Genomic DNA, 14460 nt, shown 5'->3' on the forward strand with positions numbered 1-14460 from the left:
CGATTTCCCTTTTTATGGCTGTTAGTATTTGCCTTGTGTATTGAGGTGCTCCTATGTTGGTTGCATAAATATTTACAATTGTTATATCTTCTTCTTGGATAGATCCCTTGATCATTATGTAGTGTCCTTCTTTGTCTCTTGAAATAGTCTTTATTTAAAAGTCTGTTTTGTCTGATATGAGAATTGATCCTCCAGCTTTCTTTTGATTTCCATTTGCATGGAATATCTTTTTCCATCCCCTCACTTTCAGTCTGTATGTATCCCTAGGTCTGAAGTGGGTCTCTTGTAGACAGCATATATACAGGTCTTGTTTTTGTATCCAGTCTATTTCTTTTGGTTGGAGCATTTAATCCATTTACATTTAAGATAACTATCAGTATGTATGTTCCTATTACCATTTTCTTAATTGTTTTGGGTTTGTTATTGTAGGTCTTTTCCTTCTCTTGTGTTTCCTGCCGAGAGAAGTTCCTTTAGCATTTGTTGTAAAGCTGGTTTGGTGGTGCTGAATTCTCTTAGCTTTTGCTTGTCTGTAAAGGTTTTAATTTCTCCATCAAATCTGAATGAGATCCTTGCTGGGTAGAGTAATCTTGGTTGCAGGTTTTTCTCCTTCATCACTTTCAGTATGTCCTGCCACTCCCTTCTGGCTTGTAGAGTTTCTGCTGAGAGATCAGCTGTTAACCTTATGGGGATTCCCTTGTGTGTTATTTGTTGTTTTTCCCTTGCTGCTTTTAATATGCTTTCTTTGTATTTAGTTTTTGACAGTTTGATTAATATGTGTCTTGGCGTATTTCTCCTTGAATTTATCCTGTATGGGACTCTCTGTGCTTCCTGGACTTGATTAACTATTTCCTTTCCCATATTAGGGCAGTTTTCAACTATAATCTCTTCAAATATTTTCTCAGTCCTTTTCTTTTTCTCTTCTTCTTCTGGGACCCCTATAATTCGAATGTTGGTGTGTTTAATGTTGTCCCAGAGGTCTCTGAGACTGTCCTCAATTCTTTTCATTCTTTTTTCTTTATTCTGCTCTGCAGTAGTTATTTCCACTGTTTTATCCAGGTCACTTATCCATTCTTCTGCCTCAGTTATTCTGCTATTGATCCCTTCTAGAGAATTTTTAATTTCATTTATTGTGTTGTTCATCACTGTTGTTTGCTCTTTAGTTCTTCTGGGTCCTTGTTAAACGTTTCTTGTATCTTCTTCATTCTATTTCCAAGATTTTGGATCATCTTTACTATCATTACTCTGAATTCTTTTTCAGGTAGATGGCCTATTTCTCCTTCATTTGTTAGGTCTGGTGGGTTTTTGCCTTGCTCCTTCATCTGCTGTGAGTTTCTCTGTCTTCTCATTTTGCTTAACTTACTGTGTTTGGGGTCTCCTTTTTGCAGGCTGCAGGTTCGTAGTTCCCGTTGTTTTTGGTGTCTGTCCCCAGTGGCTACGGTTGGTTCAGTGGGTTGTGTAGGCTTCCTGGTCGATGGGACTAATGCCTGTGTTCTGGTGGATGAGGCTGGATCTTGTCTTTCTGGTGGGCAGGTCCACGTCTGGTGGTGTGTTTTGGGGTGTCTGTGGCCTTATTATGATTTTAGGCAGCCTCTCTGCTAATGGATGGAGTTGTGTTCCTGTCTTGCTAGTTGTTTGGCATAGGGTGTCCAGTACTGTAGCTTGCTGGTCATTGAGTGGAACTGGGTCTTGTTGTTTAGATGGAGATCTCTGGGAGATTTTTGCCGTTTGATATTACATGGAGCTGGGAGGTCTCTTGTGGACCAGTGTTCTGAACGTGGCTCTCCCACCTCAGAGGCACAGCCTTGATGCCTGGCTGGAGCACCAAGAGCCTGTCATCTACACAGCTCAGAATAAAAGGGAGGAAAAGAAAAGAAAGAAGAAGATAAAATAAAATAAAATAAAGTTATTAAAATAAAAAATAATTATTAAAAAATATTTTTAAGTAATAATAAAAAGAGAGAAAGAAAGAAGAGAGCAACCAAACCAAAAAACAAATGCACCAATGATAACAAGTGCTAAAAATGATACTAGAAAACAAAAAAACAAAAAAACGGACAGAAAGAACCCTAGGACAAATGGTAAAAGCAAAGGTATACAGACAAAATCACACACAGAAGCATACACATACACACTCACAAAAAGAGAAAAAGGGAAAAAAATATGTATATCATTGCTCCCAAAGTCCACCTCCTCAATTTGGGATGATTTGTTGTGTATTCATGTATTCCACAGATGCAGGGTACATCAAGTTGCTTGTTGAGATTTAATTCGCTGCTCCTGAGGCTGCCTTTAGAGACTTCCCTTTCTCTTCTTTGTGCGCACAGCTTCTGGGGTTCAGCTTTGGATTTGGACCCACCTCTGCGTGCAGGTCGCCTGAGGGCATCTGTTCTTCACTCAGACAGGACGGGGTGATTCGGGGGCTCTGGCTCACTCAGGCCGGGGGGAGGGAGGGGTACGGATGCGGGGTGAGCCTGCGGTGGCAGAGGCCGGCGTGACGTTGCACCAGCCTGAGGCGTGCCGTGCGTTCTCCAGGGGAAGTTGTCCCTGGATCCCGGGACCCTGGCAGTGGCGGGCTGCACAGGCTCCCGGTAGGGGAGGTGTGGATAGTGCCCTGTGCTCGCACACAGGCTTCTTGGTGGCGGCAGCAGCAGCCTTAGCGTCTCATGCCCATCTCTGGGGTTCGCGCTGTTAGCCGAGGCTCGCGCCCGTCTCTGGAGCTCCTTTAAGCAGCGCTCTTAATCCCCTCTCCTCGTGCACCAGGAAGAAAAAGTGTCTTGCCTCTTTGGCAGCTCCAGACTTTTTCCCAAGCTCCCTCCTGGCTAGCTGTGGCGCACTAGCCCCCTTCAGGCTGTGTTCACGCAGCCAACCCCAGTTGTCTCCCTGCGATCCGACCGAAGCCCGAGCCTCAGCTCCCAGTCCCGCCCGCTCCGGCAGAGGCGCAGACAAGCCTCTCGGGCTGGTGAGTGCTGGTCGGCGCCGATCCTCTGTGCGGGAATCTCTCCGCTTTGCCCTCCGCACCCCTGTAGCTGCGCTCTCCTCAGTGGCTCTGAAGCTTCCCCCTGCGCCACCCGCAGTCTCCGCCCACGAAGGGGCTTCCTAGTGTGTGGAAACCTTTTCTCCTTCACAGCTCCCTCCCCGAGGTTCAGGTCCCATCCCCATTCTTTTGTCTCTGTTTTTTCTTTTTTCTTTTGTCCTACCCAGGTACCTGGGGAGTTTCTTGCCTTTTGGGAGGTCTGAGGTCTTCTGCCAGCGTTCAGTAGGTGTTCTGTAGGAGTTGTTCCACATGTAGATGTATTTCTGGTGTATTTGTGGGGAAGAAGGTGAGTGATCTCCATGTCTTACTCTTTTGCATCTTGAAGTTCCTCTCCAGCTGTTCCTGATTTTTTTTTTTTTTTTTTGCTGTTTTGTGTATTCCTCTGCATCTTGGTTTAGCTGGGTGTAGTTTTCTGTGTTCATGTAGTGTTTCTAACTGATGGAATCATGCATAAGCAAATATGAAATTCCAGCTATACTCATATTGTTCCCTAATATATCAGTCGTCTTGGAATAAATTTGCATTTTCCAAACAAGTAGAGTTGTCTCTATATGATTCTTTCTTTCTTTGGAATTTTAATCAATGACTTTCTCCCATCAGGAGCCAGTCTCTGTTTTCTTTCCTGAATGGTATAGTGATTAATTCCTTCTTTTCCATAGGAATCACCTTAGTTTAAGATGGAAGGATCTTGCCTTTCTTCTCTGGTGCATGAGTATAGGAGGGTCCCTCATCCATCTTGGGTATAATCTCCAGCAGACCAAAGTAGTACAGGTGAAGAGGCAGTGGGGCTTTGCTGCTGAAGCTCTAAAAGACATTTGGCTAGACAAGGACAGTAACCTTTCTGTTTCCCCTCCATTTAGAGACCCTCCAGAGTAGTGGGTGAAGCATATACATGTGGGGAAAGATTAGATTTTCTAAAACCCCGACTTCACTTTTAATTTTAAGTGTAGGGTCATATTTTAGATGAAAATATTCTAGAATAAAATTTTCACTTCTTCTAAGGCAGTGTTTCCCTGAAAGTGCTCAAATAAGACTGTTTAGTTTTGCTTAACCCAGTGTCTTCAGCTATCTTTACTATAGGACATCTTAGGCTTTAATATGCTAGTGTGCGGTGTGGATCTCCAGGAAGAGGGATATTTCCTGCCTTATTTGATTGTGTCCCAAATTGGGACTGGGACCCATTTTTCTTAGCCTGTCCCCTAGGACTGTTGACAGATCAATTAGCTTCTCAGAGTCGTCATCTAGTGGCCATTTGGGAATTTCATAGCCTTTGGCTGTTGCAAGTAAGTTTGAAAGTAGCTTATTGATGCTGTTTATTTTCACTGTATCTTAATCTAATTTGATTCTATTTCCCTCTGATATTTTAGGAATTAGCTTTCAAAAAATCCCTGCCTATGAATTATTACACAGTATTCTACCACATTCAAGAACAGCTGCCCAGAGACTGTTTTGTGGTGAGCGAAGGAGCAAATACTATGGATATTGGGCGCACTGTGCTTCAAAACTACCTTCCTCGTCACAGGTAAAGGCAATTATAATTAATTGGAACGTGTTAAATTAGAAACTACAAAAAGCAGATTGAGAAAACATTTGAAAAGTATACGCAGCCAGTGTAAGGACATATTTCATAAAAGTATTCGTAGGTGACGTTTTGTAGCCTTTCTATGCTTGGTATGTCCTGAGATCATGTGGCAATTTGTATACTCAGTGTTCGGAGGATATATTCACATTCTTCCAAGAAATCATGAGTGATTTCTCCCATTCATTTGCTTATCCTTAACAAATCAGTTCCTCACAGTCTAAAAACTTAATATTAAGGAGAATGTTTTATTGTTCTTTATTTTTCCATGAGCCATGTAAAAGTGACTAGATTTTGTGCCAATTCCACCATCTGTGATATGCCCCAGAGGGTTTCATTTTAGCTCTGTTCCCCAACAGGCTTGATGCTGGTACTTTTGGAACAATGGGAGTCGGTTTGGGTTTTGCCATTGCATCTGCTCTAGTGGCTAAAGATAGAAACCCAGGGCAGCAGGTCATCTGTGTGGAAGGAGACAGTGCATTTGGATTTTCTGGCATGGAAGTGGAAACCATCTGCAGGTAAAACAGCATCTTGAGTCAGCATTTCTTTCTCCAAAATACGAAAAATTATATCCAAGACCCACTTGCCTAACAAATAGTTACCAAGCGTTCACCATGTGCCAGGTGCCCCGTGCATGGCACTGTGCTTGTGTCCTGAGAATACTAGTATAAATACCCTGGGGTCTGTCTCATCCAGGACAGCATGTTCATGATCTCTCTACCATATGCCCAAAACCTGCAAAACTGGGGAGTAGTTTTTAGGTCACTGAAAAAAAAGTTCTGGTCTGATAAAAGCTTGTTTTCTGCAGGGAGATAGCAGAGCTTGGTTGTTAAAAGAACGGCCTCTGGGTCAGCTGGCCTGGATTTAAATACTGGCTTGACCACATCAGACCCAGGTGACTAGGGTTAAGTCTCTTAACCAAACTTAAGTCTCCTCTAAAGTAGGAATAGGAGTCGTACTAGTTCCTACCTTATAGGACAGTTGTGAGGAACAAGTGCTTCAGAGGGAATTAAGTATGGAAGGTGTCATTCTTATTAACTCTCAGATTTGTGAAAACCAAGGGTCAGAAAAGCTCAGTCATTTGCCTGAGGTCCATAGCTGCAAAGTGGAGGACCAGGTCTGCCAATCACTAACCTTGCATTCTTTCTACTGCTCCATGATGTTTCTGTTAATAATTTGATAGTCTTTATTAGGATAGCAAATGCTTAATTTTTGGTCTTACCCTAATATTACAAAAAAACTTATAGAAAACTCCATTTTCAAGTTAAAATTTCAATCCAATGAAAAGAAATTGCTTCAGAATGAAAAATGATTTCCTTTATATTTTGCTCTCAATTTTAGGTACAACTTGCCAATCATACTTTTGGTGGTGAATAATAATGGAATTTACCAAGGTTTTGATACAGATACTTGGAAGGAAATGTTAAAATTTGGAGATGCTACTACAGTGTAAGTAACCCAGAACAGTGTATATTTATGTTTTCTCATCTATTTTAATCTCTCTTTAAAAAGTCTGCTATACTGGAAACCTGCTTCTGTGGTGTCAGTATTGCTTCTTTTCATGGTCAGCTGCTCTAAAGGACAGGAACCCTCTCTGCATGTTTCCTTTTTGCACAACTATCCTTGACTGGCACTTCAATGAATAGTTTATGATCAGGGAGCCACTGAAGGCTCGGGTGAATGAGTTTCATGTCTAAGCCTTGTTAATGAAAAGGCTTATTGCAAATGCTACCAGTCCTACTATTCCTACTACACCATGTAGGAATATAGATGTTTACATATTGTTTATGATACAGAGGTCTTCCTTCCTTTTACCACTTAGCTAAATCTTGGTCATTTGATGACAGAGCCAAACTGAGACAGTATTGTGGCTGGCTGTGGGATGAGGAAGTTGTGAATCTGTTAGTCAGCCCCAGGAGAGCAGGCTGTGGGTATGTTTGCTATGCCTCGCTGACTCTGTTTGTTGTTTTGTTGTTATTTGCTGTTTCGTAGTAACCATTCCTTTTTTCCTCTATTTTTTGGAGGGGGGGTTCATAATAGTTGATGGTGTAGCCTTCACTGCCCAGTATAGTAGCCACTAGCCACATGTGGCTGTTTAAATCAAATTAAAAATTGACTTCCTCTTTTTAACTAGTCACATTTCAAGTGCTCACTGCAACAGGTCACTAGTAACTACTATACTGGGCAGCACAGATATAAAAATTTCCATCATCACAGAAAGTTCTGTTGCACATTGCTATACATACAATAAAAAATGTATGGAAAGTTTAATATACTGGCATCTCAGTTTACGTAAAAGCATGACTTTCATTTTAGACGAAATTTTTCCACAAATTATTTTAGAGAATTTTTTCTATTGACTTGTGACCTTCTTTTTCAGGGCCCCTCCAATGTGTCTTCTGCCACACTCACATTACGAGCATGTCATGATTGCATTTGGAGGCAAAGGGTATTTTGTACAAACACCAGAAGAACTCCAGAAATCCCTGAGGCAGAGCCTGGCAGACACAACTAAACCCTCTCTTATCAACATCATGATTGAGCCACAAGCCACGCGGAAAGCCCAGGTAAAGATGATTGCTAAGCAGAAAGCAGAAATGCATCTCCCCTCCCACCCGCAAAAGTATCTACCAAGTAGAACACCCTGTGATTTACTGAGTTCTGTCTAAACTGTTTCTGAGCTTGTCACTTTCATTTGTTTGTTCAATGAATATTTGTTGAGGTATGTGTTAGTTGTGCTGTGTCAGGTGCTAAGAATAGAATAGTGAGCAAACCAGGCTCGGACCTCACTTCATGGAGTTTACTGTCCAGTAGGAGAGTGCAGTCCAGTCACCTCTCAACTGAATGTATCACAATAGAGTGAGGCAATTCCTCTGAAGAAAAGAAACCCAGTTCTGAATGAACATAAAACAAAGGAACCTAAGAGGTGTGTGGAGAAAGGGAACTCTCCTACACTGTTGATGGGAATGTAAATTTCCGTACTGTGGAAAACAGTATGGAGGTTCCTCAAAAAACTAAAAACAGATTTACCACATGATCTAGCAGTCCTGCTGCTGGGCATATATCTGGGGAAAACCATAATTTGAAAAGATACACACACCTCAGTGTTCACTGCAGCACTGTTTACAGCAGCCAAGACATGGAATCAACCTAAATGTCCAATGACAGATGAAGATATAGTATATATATATACACACACATACATACATACATACATACAGTGGAATACTACTCAGCCATAAAAAAGGATGAAATAATGCCATTTGCAGCAACATGGATGGACCTAGATAGTATCATACTAAGTGAAGTAAGAAAGTGAAAGACAAATACCATATGATATTACTTGTATGTGGAATCTAAAATATGACAAATGAACTTATCTACGAAACAGAAACAGACAGATATAGAGAACAGACTTATGGTTTCCAAGGTGGAGAGGGAGTCGGGGAGGGGTGGATTGGGGGTTTAGAATTAGCAGGTGTGAACTATTATATATAAAATGGGTAAACAACAAGGTCCTACTGTATAACGCAGGAAACTATATTCAAAATTCTATTATAAACCGTAATGGAAAAGAATATGAAAAAGAATGTGTGTGTGTATACACACACACACACACACATATATAACTGAATCACTTTGCTATATAGCAGAAATTAACACAACATTGTAAATCAACTATACTTCAATAAAATAAATTTAAACAAACAAAAAACCCCACAAAGGAATTTAATTTATATTGGAGTCACCAGGAAGACTTCTCAGAAGTGATGCTTAAACTGAGAGCTGAAGGATAAGTAGGGACAAATTCAGCAAAGAAGTGAGGGAAAAGATGTGCAAAGGCTCTTTGGCAGGAGGGAGCACGGCAAGTCCAAGGAATTGAAAGAAAGCCAAAGTGGCTGGAAGACAGAGAGTGGAGGAGGAAGCACAATGGGATATGAGACTATAATAGGGTAACTTATGCAATTATATTCAGAGTTAGTTAGTTTGGCCTCTAAAGCAAAATTACGGTATAGACTATAGCAGTAAAATAAATGACAAAGTGTGTAGTATGTTCCTCTCCCATCCCAGATTAAGTTGCTTTTCATACTTTGTACTCTGATTCTGATCCAGCTACTTTTGCTTTCTCTTATATACCTGGCCTCCATGCCTGCACCTTACATATCAGCTGCTGTTTTCAGTGTTTTACTTTTTTTCAAGTATTTTCTGTCTTGGTTCTTTATACATGTATCTGCTGTTAGATTTTTTTCTATTTTGACAAATGGGCAGAACAGATACCTGGACAATCAATGAAATATAAATTAATTTGGAAACTATGAAATATATAGAATTCTACTGAAATTCTGTTTCTATAAGACAGATATCAAGGACATTGGTGAAAGGAACAAAGGGTAACTACAAAACAGCCAGAAAACAGCAAAATGGCCATAAGTACATACCTATCAATAATAACTTTTAAGTATTAATGGATTAAATTCTTGAATCAAAATAAATAGAGTGGCTGAATGGATAAAAATAAGGCATATCTATATGCTGCCTATAAGAGACTCACTTCAGATATAAGGACACAAAGAGACTGAAAGTGAAGAGATGGAAAAAGATAATTCATACAGATGGAAACCAAAGGAAAGCTGGGGTAGCTATACTTATATCAGATAAAATAGACTTTAAAACAAAGACTGTAATAAGGGACAAAGAAGGGCATTGCACAATGATAAAGGGGTCAGTCCAACAATAGGACATAACATTTGTAAATATTTATGCACACAACATAGGAGTGCATATATATATGCAAATATTAACAGACCTAAAAGGAGAAATAGACAGCAATACAATAACAGTAGGAGACTTTAATACCCACTTACATCAATGGATAGCTCATCCAGACAGAAAATCAGTTAGGAAACATCCGCCTTAAATGACACATTAGAACAGATGGCCTTAACAGATATACTCAGAACATTCCATCCAAAAGCAGCAGAATACACATTCTTCAAGTGCACATGGAATGTTCTGCAAGATAGATCATATGTTAGGCCACAAAATAAATCTTCATATATTTAAGAAGATTAAAAGCATCTTTTCCAACCACAGTGGTGTGAAACTAGAAATGAATTACAAGAAGAAAACTAGAAAATTCACAAATATGTGGAGATAAAACAGCATGCCACTGAACAACTGAGGGGTTGAAGAAGAAATCAAAAGAAAAATTTTTAAATGTCTTTGAGACAAATGAAAACGGAAATACAACATATCAAAATTTATGGGACACAGCAGAAGCAGTTCTAAGAAGGAGGTTCATAGCAGTAAAAGCCTACCTCACAAAACAACAACAACAACAAAAATCAAACAACCTAACTTTACACCTGAGGGAACTAGGGAAAAAACAAAGCCCAAAGTTAATAGAAGGAAGGAAATAACAAAGATCAGAGCACAAATAAATGACATAAAGCCTAAAAAGACAATAGAAAAGACCACTGGACCTAAGAGCTGATTCTTTAAAAAGATAAAATTGACAAAGCTTTAGCTAGACTCACCAAGAAAAAGAGAGGACTCAAATAAATAAAATCAGAAATGAAAGATGAGCCATTACAACTGATACCATGGAAATACAAAATTTCATACAGACTACTATGAATAATTATATACCAATAAATTTGACAACCTAGAATAAATGGATAAATTCCCAGAAACATATAACCTACCAAGACTGAGTCATGAAGAAATAGAAAATATGAACAGACCGATTACAAGTTAGGAGATTGAATCAGTAATCAGAACCTCTCAAACAAAAGTTCAGGACCAGATGGTTTCATTGGTGAATTCTACCAAACATTAAAAGCAGAATTAATATCAATTCCTCTCAAATTCTTCCAAAAATTAAAGGAGGAAGGGACACTTCCAAACTCATTTTTACAAGGCCAGCCTTACCCTGATAACCAAGACCAGACAGAGATACCACAAGAAAAGAAAATTACAGGTCAGTATCCCTGATGAACGTAGATGTAAACATCCTTAATAAAACATTAGCGAACCAAATTCAACAATACATTAAAAGGATTATATACTGTGATCAAGTGAGATTTATTCCAGGTATGCAAAGATGGTTCAATAACTACAAATCAATCAAAGTGGTACACTTCGTTAACAAAATGAAGGATAAAAATCATATGATCATCTCAACAGATACAGAAAAAAGCATTTGACAAAATTCAACATTTATGATAAAAAAATCTCAACAAAGTGGTTATAGAGGGAACATACCTCAACATAATCAAGGTCATGTGTCACAAGCCCACAGCTAAGATCATATTTAACAGTGAAAAGCTAGAGCTTCCTCTAAGATCAGGACCAAGACAAGAATGCTCAGTCTTACCACTTTTATTCAACATGGTATTGGAGGTCCTATCCAGAGCAATTAGGCAAGAAAAAGAAATGAAAAGCATCCAAATTGGAAGCAAAGAAATAGAAGTGTTACTATTTGCAGATGGTGTGACATTATATATAGAAAACCCTAAAAACTCCACTGAAAAACTATTATAATAAATTCAGTAAAGTTGTAGGATACAAAATTAACATACAGAGTTCTGTTGTGTTTCTATACAGTAACAACAAACTATCAGAGAAATTAAGAAAACGATTTCATTTACAACTGCATCACAAAGAATAGGGCTTCCCTGGTGGCGCAGTGGTTGAGAGTCCCCTGCCGACGCAGGGGACACGGATTTGTGCCCCGTTCTGGGAAGATCCCACATGCCGCGGAGCGGCTGGGCACGTGAGCGATGGCCGCTGAGCCTGTGCATCCGGAGCCTGTGCTCCGCAACGGGAGAGGCCACAACAGCGAGGGGCCCACATACCGCAAAAAAAAAAAAAAAAGAACAAAATACCTAGGAATAAATTTAACCAAGGAGATGAAAGATTTGTACACTGAAAACTATAAGACATTAATGAAAAAAATTGAAGAAGGCACAAAGAAATGGAAACTGTTCCATGCTCTCGGATTGGAAGAATTCATATTGTTAAGCTGTCCATACTACCCAAAACAATATGCAGATTCAGTGCAATCTCTTACCAGAATTTTAATGGCATTTTTCACAGAAATAGAACAAACAATCCTAAAATTTGTGTGGAACCACAAAAGACCTCAAATAGAGCAATCTTAGAAAGAACAAAGCTGGAGGCATTAAATTACTTGATTTCAAAATATATAATACAAAATTTTATTAATCAAAACAATATGGTATTGGCATTAAAACAGACACATAGATCAATAGAACAGAATAGAGACCCCAGAAATAAAACCATGCATATATGATCAATTAATTTATGACAAAGGAGAAAAGAATATACAGTGGGGTAAGGACAGTCTCTTCAGTAAATGGTGTTGAGAAAACTAGGCAGCCACATGCAAAAGAATGAGACTGGACCATGATCTTACACTATACACAATAATTAACTTAAAATGGATGAAAGATTTGAATATAAGGCCTGAAACAATAAAATTCCTAGAGGAAAACTGACAGTAAGCTCCTTGACACTGGTCTTGGAGATAATTTTTTGAATTTGACACAAAAGCTAAGGCAACAAAAGCAAAAATAAAGCGGGACTACCTCAAACTAAAAATCTTCTGCATAGTAAAGGGAATCATCAACAAAACAAAAAGCCAACCTATTGAATGGGAGAAAATATTTGAAATCATATTGTCTGATAAGGGGTTAATATCCAAAAAATATAAAGAACTCATTTAGCTCAATGGCAAAGAACAATCCAATTAAAAACTGGGCAGAAAATATGAATTGACATTTTTCCAAAGAAGACATACAGATAGTCAACAGGTACATGAAAAGATGCTCGGCATCATTAATCATCAGGGAAATGCAAATCAAAACTACAATGAGGTATCACCTCATACATGTTAGAATGGCTGTTATCAAAAGACAAGAAATAAGTGTTGGCAAGGATGTACAGAAAAGGGGAATCCTTGTGCCCTCTTGGTGGCAATATAAATACATGCAGCCATTATGGAAAGCAATATGGAGTTTCCTCAAAAATTAAATGCAGGGCTTCCCTGGTGGCGCAGTGCTTGAGAGTCCGCCTGCCGATGCAGGAGACGCGGGTTCGTGCCCCGTTTCGGGAAGATCCCACGTGCCGCGGAGCGGCTGGGCCCGTGAGCCATGGCCGCTGAGCCTGCGCGTCCGGAGCCTGTGCTCCGCAAATGGGAGAGGCCACAACAGTGAGAGGCCCACATAACGCAAGAAAAAAAAAAAAAAAAATTAAATGCAAAACTACCATGTTATCCAGCAATTCCACTTCTGTGTATTTATGGGAAGAAAATTAAAACACTAACTCTAAAAGATACATGCACTTCCTTGTTTATTGCAGCATTATTTACAGTAGCCAAGATATGAAACAGTCTACAATGGATGACTGGATAAAGAAAATGTGGTGTATATATACGCAATGGATTATTATTTAGCCATAAAAAATAATGAAATCTTAGCATTGCAACAACATGGATGGGCCTTGAGGGCGTTATGCTGTATGACTTAAGTCAGACAGAGAAAGACAAGTATCATATAATCTCTCTTATGGAACCTAGAACAAACAAAAAAACCAAGCTCATAGATACAGAAAACAGATTGGTGGTTGCCAGAGTTGGGGGGTGGGGGGTGGGCAAAATGGGTGATGGGGGTCAAAAGGTATAAGCTTCCAGTTATAAAGTCATTGGACATGTAATGCACAGCATGGTGACTGTAGTTAATAATACTGTGTTGCATATTTGAAAGTTACTAAGACAATAGATATTAAAAGTTCTCATTACAAGAAAAATTTCTGTGACTATATATGGTGATGGATGTTAAGTAGGTGTATTGTAGTGATCATTTCTCGATGTGTACAAATATCAGATCATTATGTTATATACCTGAAACTAATATAAGGTTGTATGTCTATTATACTTGAATTAAAATTTAGAAAGAGAGAAAGAGAGAGGCTTTGGCATAGCCTCTCAGGCTCTTCTCATAACAGAGAGAAGAGATACTTAAGAAGAAGCATGGTGATGGGGATGGTGAGCACAGAAAGGCTAGGCCAGAAAGGTGATGGGGTAGATGGCATTAGCAGGGATTTATGTGGAGCAAGCAGGCAGACTGTTTTCAGCTAGGATTAACAACTTTCAGAACCTACTCAGTACCTTTGTGGGTTTACTGATTGCCTTGAAAAAAAAAAACTATTTGTTGAAATGATTTCTGCAAGCTAGACACCCAATAGATAGGTTTTAAAATCACATGTCATTTTATCTGTAGCTGAGTATATGCTTTTCAATAGCTGGGATGTCAGTTTTGCAACCAGGATGCCCTCCTTCTGGCATCAGGGCATCAGAGCACTAAGGAAACTAAAGCCACAAGGGGCTTGGTAAGCACATTCAGAACACACAGACAAAATAGACTTGAGACCTGTGTTAGTCACGGAAGGGCCCTAATTGATTGTCCCTTCTCTGCTAATGCCTTTCTAAATGATCTGCTTCTAATGGTCTATTCTCTGAATTCTCTATGAATTTGCGGGCTATTGCTGGAGATTACAAGTTCTTATTTCCTCTTGTATAATTCCATGAGGATTATCCCTGTATTTTTTGCATCTACCACTTCAACATTATTTATCTTCATTCCAGTAGAATTCCCCATATATTATAATTTCTAAGCTGTTTATTTTTCATTGATTGATTGTGTGTCCATTACCATTTGTCATTTTTTAAAAATGAAGTATAGTTGATTTTGCAATATCATTTTAGTTTTAGGTGTACAGCATAGTGATTCAATATTTTTTTTTTTTTTTTTTTTTTTGGGGTCCG

General features: G+C 39.2%; 1 protein-coding gene across 5 annotated transcripts in view; it reads left to right on the plus strand.

The window, feature by feature from the left end:
- Positions 1-14460, plus strand: part of HACL1 (2-hydroxyacyl-CoA lyase 1) — a 42995-nt gene that overhangs the window by 26268 nt on the left and 2267 nt on the right. For 4 of the 5 annotated variants that reach the window (XM_007470630.1, XM_007470633.1, XM_007470634.1 and 1 more), the window contains 4 exons: positions 4402-4556; positions 4973-5131; positions 5955-6062; positions 6994-7180. In XM_007470630.1, the coding sequence (XP_007470692.1) occupies positions 4402-4556; positions 4973-5131; positions 5955-6062; positions 6994-7180 (609 nt within the window). The remainder of the gene's footprint in view (positions 1-4401; positions 4557-4972; positions 5132-5954; positions 6063-6993; positions 7181-14460) is intronic. The other variant, XM_007470631.1, reaches the window with a different exon arrangement.

The sequence above is a fragment of the Lipotes vexillifer genome, unplaced genomic scaffold, assembly GCF_000442215.2.
Source record: "Lipotes vexillifer unplaced genomic scaffold, Lipotes_vexillifer_v1.1 scaffold418, whole genome shotgun sequence".
Classification (NCBI taxonomy): Eukaryota; Metazoa; Chordata; class Mammalia; order Artiodactyla; family Lipotidae; genus Lipotes; species Lipotes vexillifer.